The sequence below is a fragment of the Podarcis raffonei genome, chromosome 9 (assembly GCF_027172205.1).
Source record: "Podarcis raffonei isolate rPodRaf1 chromosome 9, rPodRaf1.pri, whole genome shotgun sequence".
Classification (NCBI taxonomy): domain Eukaryota; kingdom Metazoa; phylum Chordata; class Lepidosauria; order Squamata; family Lacertidae; genus Podarcis; species Podarcis raffonei.
In genome coordinates this window covers 3,917,721-3,938,189 of record NC_070610.1, presented here as the reverse complement: position 1 = coordinate 3,938,189, position 20,469 = coordinate 3,917,721, and the positions used below count along the sequence as shown (strand labels likewise).

At 40.0% G+C, this 20,469-nt stretch overlaps 1 protein-coding gene and 1 long non-coding RNA gene across 8 annotated transcripts in view; one reads left to right on the top strand and one right to left on the bottom strand.

Moving 5' to 3' along the window:
- Window positions 1-20,469, top strand: part of RAB28 (RAB28, member RAS oncogene family) — a 77,227-nt gene that overhangs the window by 36,268 nt on the left and 20,490 nt on the right. For 5 of the 7 annotated variants that reach the window (XM_053402346.1, XM_053402343.1, XM_053402348.1 and 2 more), the window contains 2 exons: window positions 8,874-8,977; window positions 14,283-14,360. In XM_053402346.1, coding sequence (XP_053258321.1) covers window positions 8,874-8,977; window positions 14,283-14,360 — 182 coding nt within the window. Of the gene's footprint in view, window positions 1-8,873; window positions 8,978-14,282; window positions 14,361-17,482; window positions 17,584-19,089; window positions 19,579-20,469 lie in introns of those variants that run through there. The other 2 variants (XM_053402344.1, XM_053402345.1) reach the window with 2 other exon arrangements.
- Window positions 9,797-17,514, bottom strand: LOC128420654 (uncharacterized). Its single transcript, XR_008332073.1, has 2 exons — window positions 16,996-17,514; window positions 9,797-11,377 (listed from the first exon to the last, which is right to left on the bottom strand). It is a non-coding gene; the product is annotated as an uncharacterized LOC128420654 (long non-coding RNA).

Here is a 20,469-nt window from a genome sequence, read left to right as displayed (position 1 = left end):
TGGTTGTCAAGCCTCTGCTTAAAGACCTCCAAAGAAGGAGACTCCACCACACTCCTTGGCAGCAAATTCCACTGCTGAACAGCTCTTACTGTCAGGAAGTTCTTCCTAATGTTTAGGTGGAATCTTCTTTCTTGTAGTTTGGATCCATTGCTCCGTGTCCGCTTCTCTGGAGCAGCAGAAAACAACCTTTCTCCCTCCTCTATGTGACATCCTTTTATATATTTGAACATGGCTATCATATCACCCCTTAACCTCCTCTTCTCCAGGCTAAACATGCCCAGCTCCCTTAGCCGTTCCTCATAAGGCATCGTTTCCAGGCCTTTGACCATTTTGGTTGCCCTCCTCTGGACACGTTCCAGTTTGTCAGTGTCCTTCTTGAACTGTGGTGCCACTTGATTGGTCTCAGGTTTTTTAAAATTCCCAGACACTATGTTTTAAAAATAATTGCTGTTCAATATTTAAAAAATAAACACTTAGTATGTTATTGGTACTTTAAACAGCTGCTTGTTCACTTACTATAGGGAAAAAGGTACTTTATCTTGGGACCAATCTATACTTGACATTAAGTCTCTGCATCTGCCATGTTCCATTCATATCTTTCTTTCTTCCCCTTTCTCCTGTATCCTCTACAGCCCCCTATAGCCAGGCTAAATTAGTCTTTGCTCTCTTCCACACTCTCTTTTGCCACTTGATCTGGCTGTTAGGAGAGAGACACTGCCACAGATGAGTGCCAAATTACAGTGCTGAGTCATAAAAGTAGAATTGGATAGCTATGATACAGAAAAGCAGCAGTAAATTGCATAGTAACATTGAGTAATGGCTTCTACTCCTGCGCCAGTCTTGTTTGTATGCTATGAAAGGTTTGGAACAAGAATGCAGATTATGTTTGAAATGACTTAATGCTAGACATTTATAATAGCAATAATACTAGTTTGGCTTGAGATTTGTAAAATGTTGTTATGTCTTAGGAGAGTAATTTGTTTGGTGCAGAGGTACAGAGGAGGAAAAATCTAAGCTACCCAAATCTTTATTACCTCTGCTGGAGATGGTGAATGAATAAGCTTGGAATGTCTGTGGAACCAAGTTGTGTTGGCACTCTTGAAAGTACATAATTGAGAGCAGTTGAAAAAAGCTCCATAGGTCAGAACAGACTTTTTATGGATCTATTGAAAGGCAGTTGTGCACAGGGATACCTGTTGAAACTATTGAGAAACTGAAAAAAAACTTTAATTCAGCTGCATTTCTCCAGTACAAACTATTCAAAACAACAATAGCGCTATGCAGCTTACCTTTTTGCTTTCCTTGCAAGAGTCCTACATTGGGGCCCAGGGCCAAGGCAGGCGTTGAACAGAGAATATCGAACCATTAGTCCTGCCCTTTCTATTCCACTTGGGATTGATCTTTATAGCTTACTGTTCTTTATGGTTTTTTCATTTAGTGTATGAAAAGCTTAAGTTTAGAATTATTCCAGCATCAGTCTATAGGGCAGTGCAAACATTAGTGCATGAGAGAAACCTAAAGCATGCTTGCAATCAAATTATTTTTTCTTCCATCGCCTAATTATCTGAGTGGGGCATAAACTGTTTATTATGTATTTGAAATAACTTTCTGGAGGTTGTTAATATGACACATAGTTTGGCTGGCAAGAGCATAAGCAGAGTGCTTTAGAAGCTTTCCTGATAACCTAAATTATTGCATAAATCTATCCCAGAACTTTGTTTATTTCAGATTATTAGCTCATTACATCAAACTAGCAATATGTTTGTTTTTCAGTAGGGGATCACTGAAAGCATGGGATTTCAGTAAGTAAAGAGGTTTGCAAATATAGTACAAAAGACCTTCCATTATTTGCATTTTTTCTTGTTTGAGAGATAATATACTATAATTATTTGAAGTTGCAAATGCAGTAAAAGAGTGCTTGCAAAGGCACTTCTGTGTCTTTGTCAGATCTGCCCCTTGCCTAGTTGCTGGGGTATGGGGAGCAAGCTAAATGTTTTAGGAAGGGGTGGCTAGTTCCTCTGATGTTGATGGCCTACAGCTCACTAGACTATTCAGGCTGCTGTTGATTAGCATCCAGCAACATTTGGAGGGCCACAGGTTAGCACTCACCCCAGTTTAAGCCAAAGTGAGTCAGAAGTTAAAATGTTAAATCAGTATGGATATGGATACTTTAAAAATCCTGAAGGTTCAATACATTAAATAGACAAAATAGCAACCTCTTCATAAAGACATCTTGTAGATGAGGACTGTGTTGTAAGCCATCTGTCTTGGGAGACAATGGAGGAGGGTGCCTTTGAGTCAACAGCTGGAAGGTTGCAACACCTGCTGTGGCTTTAGAGACTGATATGTGAGAGACATATTTTGTTGCAGCTGGTACAGATGAAGACATCCAGTTGTGCTGATGTAGATGCACCATGGCATTTCTTCTCTCTCTGCTACTCTCAGTGGTCATTCCTTCTCTGGTCACTGCTATGGGTACATGACCTGACAGTTTATCTCCAGGCACTGTAGTTGTCTGCAAGAGGTTCCCACACAACAAGGTTGATGTTGCCAGCCTTCATGGCACATTCACGGACATCTTTGGAGCACAGAGTTGGTCTGCCAATGAGTCTGGTGCCTGAAGCCAATTCCCTGTAGAGCATGTCCTTGGGGATCCTGCCATTTTCCATTCCGGGGGCATGACCAAGCTAGCCTAGACATCACACAGTGTGAACATGCTGGGGATGTGGGTTTGGGAGAACACATCTTTGTTTGGAATTCTGTGCTGCCATGTGATACTCCACATCCTCCTGATGTAGCACATGTGGAAGGCATTGCGGTGTTGCTCCTGACAGTTGTAAGTTGTCCACGACTCACTTCCATGAAGCAGCATGCTCAACACACAAGCCTGGTAGACGGTTCAATCTTGGCATTGAATGTTAGCATCACATTCTCCCCTACCCTTTTGGAGAGGCGAGCCATTGTCATAGCAGCCTTGCCAATACACTTGTCCAGCTCAGCTCAATGGAGAGGTTGCTGATTATGGAGAAACCCAGGTAGACAAAATTGTCTGCCACCTCAAGCTTGTGATCACTAGTGATGATGTGTGGAGTGCTAGCAATGTCCTGACCCAAGATGTTGGTCTTTGTCAAGCTGATTGCAAGGCAGGCTTCGGCAAAACAGAGGACGACACCATGGTAGATTCATACCATAATGGATGCCTGTAAATTATGTGATCCTGAACACTTACTTTGAAATAAACTCTAATCTTTATTAATAAAGCCATGCAGTGTTCTAGCAAGATAATGTTCTGGTTGTTTAGAGGCAATAATTATTTTTTATTCTTTCTCACCATGGCTGGGTAAAGAGGAGAGGTAATTGATCCTGTTGGAGTTAATTTTTCCTCAGACATCGGTCACCTCTGAAGCATATCGTTTCTGTTTACCTATATTTCTTTGATAAGCAAAATAAAAATAAAAGTTTGCCATGCTTTTCTTGTCAAATAACAGTTGTTTCCTCATAAAAATCATACTTGTGTGTGCTTTAATTTTGCTAGTTTCTAAATTGGTTTTCCTTAGGCCACACCAGCACAAGCTGTGACCTATATCAAGATGAATGCAACTGTTTGGATGCATATTATGGTCTGCCAAGTGCTTGGCCCTTCCTTCTCATTTTTGTAGTTTAGGCAGGCAGCATAAACAGGATGATTGTGCATGGGGGGGGGGGTCATGCATGGCTAGCTGGTTATGTTCGGCTTCGTGGGTTACATTTGGCAAACTGGTTGCACTAAAGTTTCCTTTAATGCCATAGTAGACCAACAAGTTAAAAGAAACATTGTTATATGCTTTTATTATGGCCTGAGTGTATTTTTAGAACACTAATATGTATATAATTAAGCACATGTAAATTAATAAATCACAAGAAGGTTTTACTTGTCAGATTGGTGTGGCCTAATCTCAATAGCTCATTATTTAAGCATTATGTAACTTTATAACTTGTATGAACAGCTGCAAATGCTTTGCAGATAGATTATTTTTAGTTTTTCACAATGTTTTAGAAATTAATATACTTTGTGCTATATAGATTATCCAAGTATGCAAACAATACTCAGGACTGCATTTAAATATGAAACTTTTCACCAATTTAAATGATAATGCAAGAGGTATTACCTGATTAGAGAAAGTTGATGTAATATCTGCCAGCTCAGTCTCTTGGGCATGAGACTCTTCATCTCAGGGTCGTGGGTGAAAGACCCGTTGGGCAAAAGAATCCTGCATTGTAGGGCTTTGGACTAGATGACCCTCATGGCCCCTTCCAACTCCACAATTCTATGATTCTATGCATATGGGAAGGAAAGAATATGCTACATTTATTTTTTTATGGTGCCTGTGTTGCAACAGGTACTGCCTTAAAGGTATTTCTTCCTAGTTGAACAAAAATAGAGAATGCATCTTCTGAGATGGTTCTTGCTATATGCAACTTGAAAGAGAAAGTGTATGTGCATGTGTGTAATCTGCCTGATAATCCAGGCATCTTCATAGTTAATTAAAATAAACTTTTGATCTAATCAATTAAACAGTACCTGGCTGCAGCAGAGCGCGACATGGGAAATTGAGCCCATTGATTCTGCAGAGAACCAGCTGCCATTTGGCTCGTCTTCTCTAAAAATGAACTGCTCCAATTCATTATAAAAGCAACAATGTAATGTTAAAATGTAATGTAAAAAATGGGACGCTGGTGGCGCTGGGGTCTAAACCACAGAGCCTAGGGCTTGCTGATCAGAAGGTCGGTGGTTCAGATCTCTGTGATGGGGTGAGCTCCCGTTGCTCGGTCTCTGCTCCTGCCAACCTAGCAGTTCGAAAGCACGTCAAAGTGCAAGTAGATAAATAGGTACTGCTCCAGCGGGAAGGTAAATGGCGTTTCTGTGTGCTGCTCTGGTTCGCCAGAAGCGGCTTAGTCATGCTGGCCACACCCAGAAGCTGTACGCTGGCTCCCCTGGCCAATAAAGCGAAATGAGCGCTGCAACCCCAGAGTCATCCACGACTGGACCTAATGGTCAGTGGTCCCTTTACCTTTACTAATGTTAAAAATGGATCCCTGGGTTTGCTTTTCTTCTTCTTTCTTCATGCTTTGTCTTTCCTACACACAGGGCCATCTCCATTTTCATCAGTTGGGTTTCAGAGGACGCTCAGGCAGTAGTTTCTTAGTGGTCCAAGATTCCTTTTCCAGATCTTGAAAGGGTGGTCAAGATGATCAGGGGCAATAGCCATTGCATAAACTGATAAATAAATCTTACACATCTCTTCCACAACTGATAGAGCATCTTAGACTGTATATATTAGAAAGGAGCAACCAGGAGAGACAGGGTGACTTGCAGAGCTGACATGCAGGGAGGTTTCTTTTTGCACATCAGCTGTTAGTCGAGAGAGCCTCAGCAAAGCTCCAGTGTACCTATGGCTTGCAAGTTGACTCAATCCAGAGCTGTAGAGCAGGGGTCGGCAATTTTTTTTAGCCACGGGCTGGTCCACTGTCCCTCAGACCTTGTGGCGGGCCGGAGAAGCAGCACTGGGGGGCGGGGGGGGGGGCTGGAAGAAGAGGCACGGGGGGCAGGTAGTCCTCCTCCCCATCCCCAGCCACTGCACTTACCTTCCCAGGGGCTGCCGCCACTGCCACTTCTCTTGAGTAGGCAGAGGGAGCTCGTCTGCTCCGCTCTCTGGCCCACAGGAGCACCAGGGCGGCAGTAGCAGAGGGAAGATGAGCAGCGCAAAAGGGCTGGCTTAAAATGTTGATCAGCCAGCCCCCTTCCTCCTCTAGGCAGGGCGGGGAGAAGCCAGGAGGAGGGAGGGAGGGAGGAGGCGCCGCTGCCACAGTGTGTGTGTGGGGGGGAGGGAAATGGAATGGTGCAGCCCGAACGAACAGAATCCCCACGCTGATCCACCCAACAGTCCCCAGGCCGGATACTGAAGGCAATTGGGCCTGATCCGGCCCCCAGGCCTTCGTTTGCCGACCCCTGCTGTAGAGGATGTCCATTTCAGGCTCTACTAAGGGTCTCCTCATGAGCCAGAGGAGCAGCAGAGTTTTGCCTAGGTCTCTCCTAAGAGGTGCCAGAACTCTGTTCCAGAGCGTTCTGGCTGAAAAAACCACCCTGCTCCTACCTTGTGCCTAGCAGTTCTATGAAGAGTGGGGCAGAAAAAGAGTAATTCAAGAAGCTCCTGCCGTCCCTCATCCTCTCATGTTCCCAGCAATAAGAATATTGGTGAATTAAAAATCCTTCCAAAACGTACCTTTATGATATCAACCTCTGAAATGGTTAGGGGAATGTTTTTAGCCACCATTTTGAAGCAGAGGTGCCATCTGAAAATCATACCCCATGGTAAAATGATTTCATTTTCCCATGTTATGGGACCAATAAAACATGAATCAGACAAGAATAGCTCTGGTATAATTTTTGCACATTGCTTCTATGCCTACCCCTGTTATTTAAAGTCAAAACTGGCTAAACCCCGCGAAGTAACCAAGGTATGCCATATAAATGAACTGTAGGAATCCTGTTAGGCCAAAACCTCTCTCCGACTAACTTTCCAGAGTGTGCAAATTAAAGACCTCCAGTATCATTTTTAAATAAAGCATTTTATGTTGCATTTTTTCCCAGTTGATAATCAAATGACCCTATTATTCAGACTTACTAGATTTACAAATTTACAAGTTTTCACAAGTCAGCTGGGTCCCTTCCTCAGGAAATCACTTGAAGGTTTCCCCCTCTGTGTTGACATAAAGAACTTAGTTGTCCTTAAATCCTTGTGAATGTACTTGCCTTATAATTTGACAGCATTGAATCAACACCCTTATGGGGACTTTGGTGCAATAAAAAGAGAAGCTGTGCAATATAGCTTCCAGTTACATTAGGATTAGATTCGAAGAGACTGGAATATGTACAATAAAATCCATGCAGGATTTGAGTTCAATTTTATGTGAATTGGGGTGGCATTTGAAAATTTTTCTATACCCACAGTGGACCTATAATTGTACAAAATTTAAAAAATGGAAATGCATGAAATCTCATAAAATCAAAATATGTGGTCTTGCATTTGTAATGGTGATATCTGAAAGTTTTAATGAATTGTCAGATTCAAATAAGTTGGTTTCAGAGGTAATAAGTTGGTTTCAGAGGTAATATGCTTTTTCTTCAAGGATAATTTTACATCTTTGGCAGAGACAGACTTCCTAGTATCAATTGAAATAGGCACTGTTTTTAGGATGCCAGCCCCCCCTCTCTCCCCCCCCTCAAGTACCGTATTTTTTGCACCATAACACTCACTTTTTTCCTCCTAGAAAGTAAGGGGAAATGTCTGTGCGTGTTATGGAGCAAATGCCTGCGGGTGGCGGGGGGATATGCTGCAGTCGTGAGCAGAGGATCCATGGTTCCCCTTCCTTCCCTCCTCCGTGGTTACAAAGCATGGATCCACATGGATCCTCAGGATTTTTGCATTGGGCTACTCCAAACTCACTGTCAGATCACATGTCTGTGGCCACAGCATGAACCACAAAAATCATATATCCACTATTTCGTTTAGAATATTTTTTTTCTTGTTTTCCTCCTCTAAAAACTACGTGCGTGTTATGGTCTGATGCGTGTTATAGAGCGAAAAATACGGTACTTATTAAAACCACAAGTATTGCATTGTTTTCAATTCTCCCCAAACCGGGTGTTTTGGTTCTTTTGGTGGGGAGAGCTCCTCCCCCGCCGGTGGTTTCAAAATTCCTGGAAATTTTATCTTTCTACTCATTTCATATATTTGTACCACACACAACTTGTCTAATTACATGGATAATTGAGACAACATTCTATATAATATTTTTAATATTAGTGTGAGCAGCACAATCCTATAAATGTTTATTCAGAAAAAAAGTTCCACTTTGTCTAATGGGAATTATTCTCATTTACTCTCAAATACTTAATTTGTAGGATTGCAGACTAAAACTTTTAACTGGCCAAAGGAAGCAATTCATCCTAGGATACATCTCATTTTGACAAAAGGTTAAAAACATTTATTTATTTTTGTATTTTTGTCAAGAGGTATGCCAGATGTCATTTTTCTTCAGAAAAAGAATCAAGCAGACAGTCCATCAGAATGATGTATACTATACGAAGGCTAATGGAACTGCTTGTGTCACCTTTGGAACCTGTTCATCCTGATTGTTATGCATTAATAGTATAGCCTCCAGCTTTTTCACACCTAGGATTCAACTTACATAAAGGTGCAACACACCATATATGCATGCCTGTTTGCTTCTCTGTCTGGGACTCAAAAGGTGAAACAGGACAGTGTTCTTGTGCCTTTAATGGTGGTATGATGAGCGAATGTTGGCACGGTCAGCTTGTAAGGTGAAAAAAGCAAGGCCCGCTGAAACTTCTGTTTCTGTACCATTATTAAAGGTTTGAGTCACTTTCAGATTGCACAGGGTTCTTGAATGTGGGGAGGCTTCTAAGCATTTTGAGTTGAATATGCTTTGAGTCTCACCTTCAGATCTTCCCACTCAATAGGAAGGTAAGGGATGGAGTCAGCCTCAGAAGTAAATGTTGGGGACAAGGCTGGCTCGTGCAGCCCAGCTCCCACTTTGGGTTCTGAATTTCATACTGCTTACAGGGATACTGCTTTCTTCTGCACCTGACTTTGTGAGTCTCTTTTCCTCTTGCATTTTCCCCTACTTTCCCCTCTCCCCTTTCTTTTTTTCCAAAGAGAAGAGAACAGGGAGGTGATGTCTCTGATGTGACTTACCTTAGGTCCGAGTGTGTTTCACTATTAAAGGCACCATGGTAAAAGTTAAGAGTTTTAGAATGTATTCAAATATGTGCTATTACATTAATACCACACTTTCCTTTCCTTATATAGTTGATCTGGAGCATCTGCGGACAGTAAAAGTTGATAAGCATCTTCGATTTTGCCAGGAAAATCATTCTAGCAGTCATTTTGTGTCAGCCAAGACAGGTGATTCCGTAAGTAATATGATGATTATTGTTAAGTACTTATTACAGGTACGTTATTCAAAGGTGTTTTTTCCATTCTCCATAACTTTTGTGAACTGAGTTATTTAAGAATGCTTTTTAAAGGAGAAACATTAAAAATATAATTCAGGTTTTTATTTTGAAACTCTTCCTTTGTTCCGTATTTTGTATTTTTTGGTTTGATCAGATTTCTTCTACTAAGGATACATTAATTTCCAAAAACATGCACAGCATATTAAAGTTTGCATGTTTCTGTGGTTGTTAATACTGAATATACATTTTACATTGCTGATTACATTTTAAGTAATCATTTCTTCTTTTGCAGTTTCAGAATCATATAGCCATTCATGTAATTTCTAAAATTTAATACATTATCTTTTCTGAAATACATTTGTTTGGTCTCCACCAATATTCTAATATTATCCCCCCCAAAACCCCCCCCCAGCTACATCCCAAATTCTCTAACCAAGTTTTAATCTAAGGAACTACTGAATATTTTCCAGCAATACAAGGCTTTAGTGAACAGATTATACATTAGATAAGAGTTGTCCGAATACAGCCAAAAATCAGTAATTCTAGGACATCAATCTGCATCCTGTCATGAAATAAAACACCCTCAGAATATCAGTCCAACAAGGTCTTACTCATGGAAACCTCCAGCACTTTGGAACATGTTTGGAGTAAATGTAGTCTTCAAGGGCAGCCTCTCTTTCATACCCAACCAGGCTATTAACTAACTGTAGTCTGTGGGCTGTTATTTCTCGTTTTTCAGCAATCAAATCCAAAGGTTGAACAATCCATTTTTTAAAAAAACAAACAACAACCACCAAATTCTGTGGTGTAACTTTTTAAATTGTTGCTTTTATCTTTCTGTTTGCCGTTGTATTTTTATCTGCTGGCTTGCATTATTTTGTTGTTAATTATGTGTGTCATTGAAGGGAAGGGTATCAATTAATTTTTATTTCCATTAGTCTTTTCCATCTGAAACTGATTTGTAGTCCTAGATTAAGCCTCATTTTCTTGTTTCCTGTTTGTTTTTGAGATATTATTTTATTTATTTTATGCATTTACATAGCCATCCTTTAGCAATAGTAACCCAGAAAGTCACCCTGCACTAGAAACCAATAACCTCCAAATGTTAGAACCCCCCCAAGCACATTAGAAACCATATGATGGTCAGAAAACTATCCAGCCAGGCTCTTCCTACCAGAAAAAACAAAGCAGTTTACATCTCTCTTGCCAGGCTCCTTCCCTTCTAGTAAGCCACCACTTCCCTATTCACCCTGAGAGTCTTCACAATTTGCTTTTGAAGCTAAATTTAGATGTAACGAAGCAGGACTTCGTTTGAAGCTAAATTTAGATGTAACAAAACAGGACAACAAATGGCGCATAGGAGCAGGTTGGATTAGGGCCATGAATGGAAAGGGTCTGTGGGCTAGCTGCAGCCTCTGAGCTGGCAGTGCCCCACCTCTGTCTTAGCTGGTGAAGCTCTGACCATTGTGTGAACTATCAAATGCAAATGTAGTTGGTGTTCTTTTGGTCATCTTTATAACAATCTGTTTTTAAGAAACCTAAAAGGTATGGCTCCCTTAAACTCAAATAACTAAGACATTTTCTCTTCTTTGAGCTAAGAAATTAGGATTTAGCCTTTCCAACATTCAGATCTCCTGCCCTTTTACGAATTTTGTTCCATCCAAAAAATATAGCATTATTTCATCTTCCTCTTGGGGATTCAGTCATTTAAATATGAAGCTTGGGTTTATTTCAACATTGTGCAAAGAACCGAAATCATGAATTATGGCTGGACCTAGTGGCAAATCCGTTATTTCTGCCAGCCAGTGCCTTTGAATGTTCTGCAAAAGCAAGAACAACCTGTCTAATATGGCAGATGACACTGCTCCCCATAAGCCAAAGTCTCTGCATGTGTATTTCTGGAAATTAAACACTGCTGCGCTTCCCTGGGAAAACCACTGTACATAAAACTCCACTCCTAGGTCCACCCCCCCAGCTCCTGTCTATCAGTTGCACACAGTTAAATCTTCCCGTTTCTTCAACTCTCTATGTCCCTTGCCTTAGGCAAGTTCTCTGTTTTTGACACTCATCCTAACAGAAATCTTCATTTGTTCCAGACCATAGTCCAGCAAGCATCTGTTTTTTAACGCCAGAGCTAACTAGGCAAGTACATATGATCTTTCCCTCCATGGCAGAACCCTGCGATAGATTTTTCTTCCTTCCCTGCAGAAGCACCATCCTTCACAAACCAGTTTTTTTAGTAAGTCTCCAGAAGATAAAAGAAGGGAGATGATGATTTGTGGCTCCAGCCACAAATGCATTCTGCTACAGTAGGCACTTGCCAAGAGGAGGTCAATGGCAAATGAATGGTAAAGGCCCCTGCAGAGATGGAAACACAGGTGAAAGCAGATGAAATGATTCATAGAAGCAGTAAAAGCAACAGAAAAACTCAACCAGGCTTGCTTCTTGGTAGATCCGAAATAAAGAGGACGTTTTAAAATGCCACTGAGAAAGAAACAGGGGCCATGATTAAACACCCCTCAATTTTATACTTATTTTTCCATTTCAGATCTACCAGCTACTTCAGGCTTTTTCTTCAGTTCATGTCACGCTTTAGCTTTAGCTTTTGATTTTTTATTTTTCCATAATCTGTCACCACATCTTTTCTGATTTGCTTCCCTTTCAGCTATTAATGTTACGAATTTTTCTAAAGTGCAATGTTTCTCTTCATTTAATTTCAAAATTTCCATCATTTTATTCTGCTTTCCAAACTGTTATCTTGTGCATCTAGTTTACTTTTTTCTTTCCTGCCATTTCTTCAAATGCCCCCTGCCCAACGTTTAACCCTCAGAGCATTCTAATATTTTTCTTTAACTGCAGTTCTCTGCATATTTACTTAGGATGATGTCCCTTTGATTTTAATTTAGCCAAGCATAGGTTTGCATTGTAAGTTTCCTAAATCTTCAAAAGCTCTTTAAATTCTAAATGTTTCTGTATGAACTGTACAAAATAGTTTAAGAAGGTAAGAAGAGCTTGCTAGATTGGGCCAATGGACCATCTAGTCCAGCATCCTGTTCTCACAGTGGCCCACCAGATGCCTGTGAGAAGCCTGCAAGCAGGACCTGAGCCCCAGAGCCCTCTTCTCCTGGGCTTTCCAGCAACTAATATTCAGAGGCATTGATGCCTCTGACCATGAGGCAGGGCATATCCATCCTGGCTGGTAGTGATTGATCTCCTCCACAAACTGGTCTAATTACGCTTTCAAAGGCATCAAGGTTGGTGGCCATCTCTGCCTCCTGGGGGTTCCATAGTTTAACTATGCACTGTGCAAATAAGTACTGTCTTTTATCTGTACTGAATCTTCAGTTTCATTGGATGTCCCTGGGTTCTCATGAGGGAGAACTTTTCTCTATCCATGCTCTCCATGCCACGCACAATTTTATAAACATCTATAATGTCACCTCTTACTTGACTTTTCTCTAAACTAAAATGTCCCAAATGCTGCACTCTTTCTTCATCCCCTTAATCATTTTGGTTGGCCTTTTCTAAACCTTTCCCAGCTCGGCACTATCCTTTTTGAGGTGAGGTGACCCCAACTCTACACAGTATTCCAAATGCTGTCATACCACATATTTGTATAATGGCATTATGATATCAACAGTTTTATTTATTAGGTTGATTAGTGTCTAATTTGGGTTTGGGGAACCTTTGGCTCTCCAGATGTTACTGAACTACAACTTCCATCATCCTCTGCCAATGGCCATGCAACCGGGGGGGGGGGGGAGTTCCCAACACCTGATCTAAATAATTCATAGTTATTCAGTTTTTATTTTTTCCAGTTCCGCTAATACAGTTAATTAATTCCATTAATTTAGCTGCTGCTCTCCAATACAGTGGACCCTCAGGTTACATTACCTTCGGGTAATGAAACTTTCGGGTTGCGAACACGGCAAACCCAGAAGTGTATCCTTCCGTGTTTCACCGCATGCACATGTGCAGAAGTGCTCTATTGCATCACACACATGTGCAGAAGTGCTCTATTGCGCCATGCGTGTGTGCAGGAGCGGCACCTCTTCTTACAAAATTTTCAGGGTTGCGCACGGACCCCTGGAACGAATTAAATTCATATCCAGAGGGTCCACTGTAACAGCAAATTCCCAAATAAAAAGCTACCAGTAATTCATTAGTTCATACATAATACATCAGTTTTCTTTGGGTTCATTTAAAAAAATAGATGAATAATTGAAATCTAAAGAATATTTGTAATTGAAGCAAATTATGATTTATTCTACAGGGTTAAACACAAATAAGCACGCGCGCGCACGCACACACACACACACACACATATATTATCACATCAACAAAAGATTAAAACCCAAATAAAAAGAAGGAAAAAGTGGTCTGCAACTCATACACAAAAATAAGTGAACTATTTTCTTACCTTCACAGAATGTAAAATTCAAAACAAGGAGATAAAAAAACATAGTCCCAGTCAATGGAGCCACTCTGCAGAGATCAACATATTTTTTTCAATATTCTTAACAATGAGTGGTATCCAAGGTGCCTATAATGGTATCCAGTTCAAAGCCCCAAACTCTTGCAAAGGGCCCTTTTGTGCCTTCTCCTTCTCAACTTCTGGCATGCCTCCCCACTTCTCTGCAGAGAGGCTGCCTGGTAGACTTCATAGTCCCATTCTTTATGGGGAACAACAACACCAAAGACATATGTTCTTTGTATGAATATTTTGGTGAAGGCCCCTGGTCACAAATTATTTTCTTTCAACATTAATTCAAATAGCATAGCAGACGGTTTCAACTGCTAGCAGGATTTAAATTATAGTAAAGTGGTCCATCATCAGTGCTTTAGGGAGTGATCTGCTGGTGTTCTAAACCTGATAGGTATTGTGCTGTCGTGCTGAAACCTGACTCTGTTGGATGTTTGGTAAAAACTTTTTTTTTAAAGTATTGTTAATGCATTTGTCAAATTAGTCCAGGCATCGTTTTAGACTAGACATTCTGTGGAAGAGCTTATTTTTGACCAACTGAAGGAACTGTCAGTGGAGAAAAATCAGCGTAGTGTTTGTTGTAAAACAAATGAAACTAGTTTGTATGAAAATATTGCTGCAGTTGCTGGCATGAAATTTACAAAAGGAAAGCTCTTGGGATATCTTGCACAGGTTGTATTTTTTATATTTCATTGTTTATAGTTCAGGATTTTTTTGCCATATTTGTAGTAACTCTAGGAAGTCTGTTTCTAATCACTTACGCCTTTCCTTTTTAAATAGGTCTTCCTGTGTTTTCAAAAAATTGCTGCTGACCTCCTTGACGTCAAATTAAACAAAGCGGAAATAGAGCTATCACAGGTGATGTTTTTGAGCATATTGCTTTGACTAGCCGATGTGCATTTTCTTTTAAATGTGTGAATTAATGATATATCTTACTCTGAGGTATGGCAGATTTGTTTCTTTGCTTTTCTGGACAAACTCTTACACTCTTCCGCTCATAAATTGTTTTCTAAAACCTTCCTCTGAACATGGTGTCAAAGCTTTAGAGTTCAACACCATTGTTTTCTTGCATATCCAGAGATACCCATACCTCTCCAATTTTTTCTCATTACCCAGAGAGCTACTTAAGGCTCATTATGGAGTTCTCACAGAATTTTTTTCTTAAGCTGCAGTTAAAGTTTTTGTAAGGCTACCTCACATACTGGGGAGCAGGATGAAGTTGTAAGTAGAGTGTTGAGCCCAAACGTTTGCATTTCCTTAGTAGAATAGTATCCTGGCCCTGTTTAAAAATTGTAAGCCAGTAAGTTGATGATGTGACATTAAGATTTGTGCAGCATAAGAGATGTCCTTGCTCCCCCATGGCATCCCTTGACATTTGGATAGATTTAGGACTCAGTTCTGCACTTTATTTATTTAGTAATTCTCTAAATCATTTCTATATCATCGTTCATCCAGTTTGTATTTCAGAGCAGTATATGACATAAAACAATGATGAAACCGTGGAGGTGTTATGTTTTTTGTTTTTGCTAGTGAATATATATTGTTGTTAACATGCAGTTAAATAAAATAATGAATCTCCCAGACTAACAACATTTGGTATACAATGAAATAGACTTGTCTATCAAATCTGCCAATCCGAGAATCTGATAAGTTACAGAACCTGGACCTTTGGAAGACATATTAGTTCAGATCTGGAGATGGGTATACACAGTGTACCAAAAGGGTAATGTTATTTCTTTGTTAATTGAGCTGAAATTCTTTTAAAAGTCCAAATTGTTTTAATCTAATGCCATGTAGTGGCTTAAACATAGGTCACTAGCCTAGATATTGTAAACAGCATAGGATTTAACCCAGCTTTTTGAGCAACAATTGATTGCTCAGTGAGTCTTAGAATTCTCTCTCAACTGCAGCAGGAAGCATGCTGCATAGAAATTAAGTCCTGTGAGGTCAGATAACACTGTTTAAGTGCAGATAACATTGCTCTTTTGTTAACATCTTCATGAAATTGAATTCTTCTCATAATACTGTGAGTCCTGGAGTCCAGTGAATCATAACTCTTGTCTACCTGATTAGATAATATGATGATGATCAGTCAGAAGTCAGGCAGAGCACATAATTAGATCATAAATTCAGAACCTTTGTCACCTGTATCTGTTACCATTTCTTATTTAGAGAGAAGTTATCTTAAAAAAGAAATATTTATGCAATTAGGTAATCTATACTTTTAAAATATGTAAAAATATGCTTGGGCTGCAGTCCTAAATAGAGTTATTCTTAACGGTCTTATTGAAATTTCTGGAACAGCTGTGAAAAAAAGCCAGCTTACAAAAAAATTAAGAAAACAAGTAACTCAGGGAAACTTTGTGACTTCTCTGAGAAAAGAGAAATTATTTTATTTATTTAGACATATTTTTAACCCACTGTTCATCACAAAACAATCCTAGGTCACGGGTACAATAAAACAAATAATTTAAGCCACATAAGCAACAGCCATAAAACATAAAACCAAATCAATGCAACATAAGCCAGCATAACAACCGACTCAGAAGCAAGAGCTCAAAACTCTTGGTACTGGGACGGGAGGAAGACATTCCATAGGAAAAGCACCACTACAGAGAAGGTCCTGTTGAAGAGAAAATGGTGTGATTCTGAAAAGGTTACTCTAGAAGAAATCTATTTTATGTTTCCTTTTTGAATATTGTTTTGTTATTAAATACAGTAAGCCCACAATTTATGCAGGGGTCACATTCTGGGGATTGTGTATAGTCAAAATTGTGTATAGTCAAAACACATTGAGTTCAATGGTGGGTGGGATTGCCCAAATGCCCACCTGTTTCACTCCCCCCCCTTTTTTGCTAGGCTTATAAAGCTGAATGCACTCAAGTTAAATGCATGTAAATTGCAGGCTTACTATACTTACAAGATCTTTTCAAAATTATGTTATACTAAATACTATTGAAATCTATTACCTGCAGCAAGGAATATACAAAACATTGCAGTATGTAGGTGAAAACTCCATGGCTGCATGAAATCCAATCACCTCTTAGGCAGAGGCTCATTTTCTGACTTTTTTTGTTTTGTTACAATATGTATGTATGTATGTATGTATGTATGTATGTATGTATCTCACTTCTGAAATTTAAAACAATTTCCAAGTATCGCTTGGACACAAAACAGTTGTTTGTGACCTATGGGAGGAATTCAGAGTCATGCTATTATATTCATTTTTCAGTGCAAGCATTTTTGCATTCTCCAGGACCCCCCCCCCCGAGACAATTTGCAGGCGGGGAGGGGGCTTAGGGGAGCAGGGGAAGCTCCACTGCACTAGTGGGGCTCATTGCTCTGGCTTCCACTCATATGCCATTCAGCTGAATCTGGCCCCATGTACAGAAAGGGCTGCAGGTAGAAATGGGGGGCGGGGGGAGAAGCTAATCCTCACATTTCCCCTCCTCTTAATTTTCTGATCCCTCTCCACTCAATAAACTTTTCTTACCTCTGCTGAGATTAAACTTCATTGATTGCTTTGATGGGCCTGGGCTTTGTGAGTCAAGCTTTTCCTTTAGACAGATCAGCATGAAGACTTTGCAGTGCATGTTTTGCAGCCCCAATGCACGTTCTTGTACTCATGCATGGACACTCAAAGGTGCAAGTGCTGTGATGATTCCAGGCATTCCTGGTGCTCCATGTTGGAGGATGGGGATCAGTTCAGGACTGTCGTTGGTGAGGTCTTCCCAATAAACCTTTTGCTCTGAAAGGAGTGTGCGGGGAGAGATATTGCTTCAGAGACTCTTCCCAACAGCACACAAAGCTGGCAAGTGGGCGCACTGATCATGCTGCATGGTGTCTGGAATGCGATGGCTTTTGTTTGTTGCTGCTGTTCATTTGTGTCGGTCTTGTCTTCCTTTCTAATAGTTGATCTGTGTCTCTCTGTTTTTTCACTCGCCTCCTTGTTCTGTCTACTGCTTGACATGTGGCTGCAGCATGTTGTCAGGGCAGAACTAGTGAAGTATCCTGAAGAAGATAATCAACAGCAGAGCACTGCCAGCTGTCAGAGTAAAGTCTGTTCAGTGCAATAGTTCAGGTAGTGTAGTAGAAAGACAGTGTTTTAACAAATGTTACTATTTCATTTGCTTGAAATACTAACCTTGATATTGTGTTTCCTTCTGATTTGTGTATTTGCAATAGCTAATATTTAGGCTCCCAAACGAGAGAATATTAGGTGCACTAAGCCCCAAGGAATTCACCTTCCGATTTCAATTGGATTTGGGTGGGACAAACTTTGGGACCAACAGTTGCAACCTCCTATAGCAACTATAGCAACCTCTTATAACCTCTGTGCTAGACTGGAAACTGCTTTTTGCCCGAGTTTCAGGGACGACTTTACAGGTGACATAGGGGATCACTTTTGGAAGGAGAAGCTCAAAAGGGGAAATGCACGAATGGGACTAAAGCAGTCACAGATACTGTTGTTCACTATCAAGTCTTAGGAAAAAAGAAAAATTATAATAATGGTGGAATTATGTACTGTATTCTCCTTTTTTAAAAAGGAGAAGAAGGTGGATGTTAGCACATGCAGTTAATATTTTTGCCCTGTACGAAACATGTCACCCCCACCCACCTGCTTTCATATTCCTTATTAAAAATATCTGGAATTACTTGCAAGAAGGCAAATGCTATGGAGATAAGGGAGTGTGTGAGGCAACTGAGTCACCATTCCCTTCCCAACTGAATCATGCATTTTTGACTAGCTGGGGGTGAGTGTGGCTGAGGATGTGCACCTGAAAGCATATATGCACATAGAGCTAGCTTGGGATGAAAGTTTTGCCATGTGGCCCTGATTGGTGATGAAGCTGCCAGCATCACCTGAGCCATGGGAACTCCTTCAGAGTGAGATATCCACACTAAGTGACGTCATTCTCTCCTAATTTTACAGGGCTTTTGTTTTCAGTGGTTTTTTTTTGTTTTTGACTATTTTTAATTCTCTTGTGTGTAAATTGTCTTGAGATGGTGTTTTAGAATGTGATTAATGAATCAATAATAGCAGTAATAGTGATAATTATAGGCTTGGTTTATTGCAGCTTCAAAACAGAACTCTGAAGAGTGTGTTTGTGTGTCTGTCTGTCTGTCTGTGTGTAAATCACTTTTAAGGGGAATCCCACACAGCTGAAAAAAAACCCTTTTTCGGTGTCTAAATTCAAACTTTACAAAATTTCAGGTCAGGACTAGTAAATATATCGCTGCAGAGTAAGTGACAGAAAAACGTAACAAGCTAGAGCCCTTTCCCCCCTCATTTGGAACAAAGGGACCAGTATTTAGAACTGGAATCAGTACTTGCTTATCATAACCCTTTAATATTTATTAAAAATACTTAAATATGCACTATGTGTTATACCAAAACATGAATGATTTCTGAGAACAGCAGACCACAGCATACCTTTTCTCTTTCTTGTTCTTTTTAAATGTTCCATATTTCATAGTCCAGTCATTAACATGTGAAATGTTTTACTAGCACTTTGGAACAGTGTTTCCTTCGGATTCGCTTGCTATAACCTCTTCTGTTTTTCTTTTCTCTCTCTCCTCCCCACAGAGTGTAGTGAAGGCGGATATTGTAAACTATAGCCAGGAGCCCGTGACAAGAACAGTTAACTCTCCTAGAAGCTCAATGTGTACAATTCAGTGAACTTTTTTTGTATTGATCTCCTTTGGCAGCCATACTACCTTTGCAAAGACGTTGCCCGGAATGTTGTTTTAACAGGGAACATTTCTGTAGAGCGTTTAGAAGTTTCAAGAACTTACTACCCTTTTGTGTGTTGAAAAGCAGCAGGCAGTGTTTTTGGCTAGTCAAGATTCAAATGTTGGGACCACACACTTTGAAAAATTATGAGATATATATATCTATATATCTATAATCTTGTGAATTATATTTCAATAAAGGAATACAACTATGTATACAGACGCCCTTTACATATATTGTCACTTTGTGGGACAGGGAAATTAAAAATGTATAAATGATACAGGATAATCAGTGATGCTTGAAATACAGCTGTGGAGTTGAAAATAAATCTCTGCTTACAGACATGATTGTTTCTCATTTTGTCCGTCCTTTTGTTAGAAGCAGAGCGGGAGAGATCCCTCATTTTACCATTGTGAGCAACACATTGCCATGTCATTTAGAATAATCCATATTCATTGCTACATCACAAGGTGTTTCAGGTCTTCTTCAAACTAGACGGCCCTTGTGCTTTTGTTAGTACAACAGATGGTCAAAAGGATCTTTCTTCTTCTGAGGACTGAATCAGTTTTTAAGATTTTAGACTAACAATTTTTGTGTTTGCACCATAATTGACCCAGAGGACGAGAACATTTCTTTATGAAACCAATCTGGATTCCAGCTTAACATGCCACTCGGATATATAAGTAGTTTCCGCCCCGTTCCAATACTTAAACCATTCAAAGCATTTCATATAAACTGCTTCCCAGATATTTACAAATTGGAATTTTCCTTAAATAGGAGATAGTAAAAGTAAAGTTTCCATTCCTATCTTCTGCTTTTAGCTCCCTGTAGAATGCAGCCTTTTCAGCCCATGTGGGTTTCCTACCCCACTTCAACTTCACTCAGTTTGACACTGATTGGATTTTAAAATGGGTGTTTCCAGCTGGTCAGTTGGTTTTGTTTGTCTTGTACATGCATTTTCTAGGGGTGGAAAGTGTCGTGAGAAGTGTTGAAATAAACTGTTGACTCAAAACTATTTGGTTTCAACGACTTGCCAGAACCCAAAATCCTAAGGAGTTACCAACTCAGGTTTGAATTCTACATCTTGGTTGAAATGGGTGAAGACTTACCACATTTAAAGCTCTGGATTCTTAATTGGCTTTGGCTTTATTTTTGGCATGGAATCCTGGTATTGTCTTAAGAGAGGCTAAAGTTAGCATGCCTACTAGTGAAGAGAAGCGTTATTCATTTTTG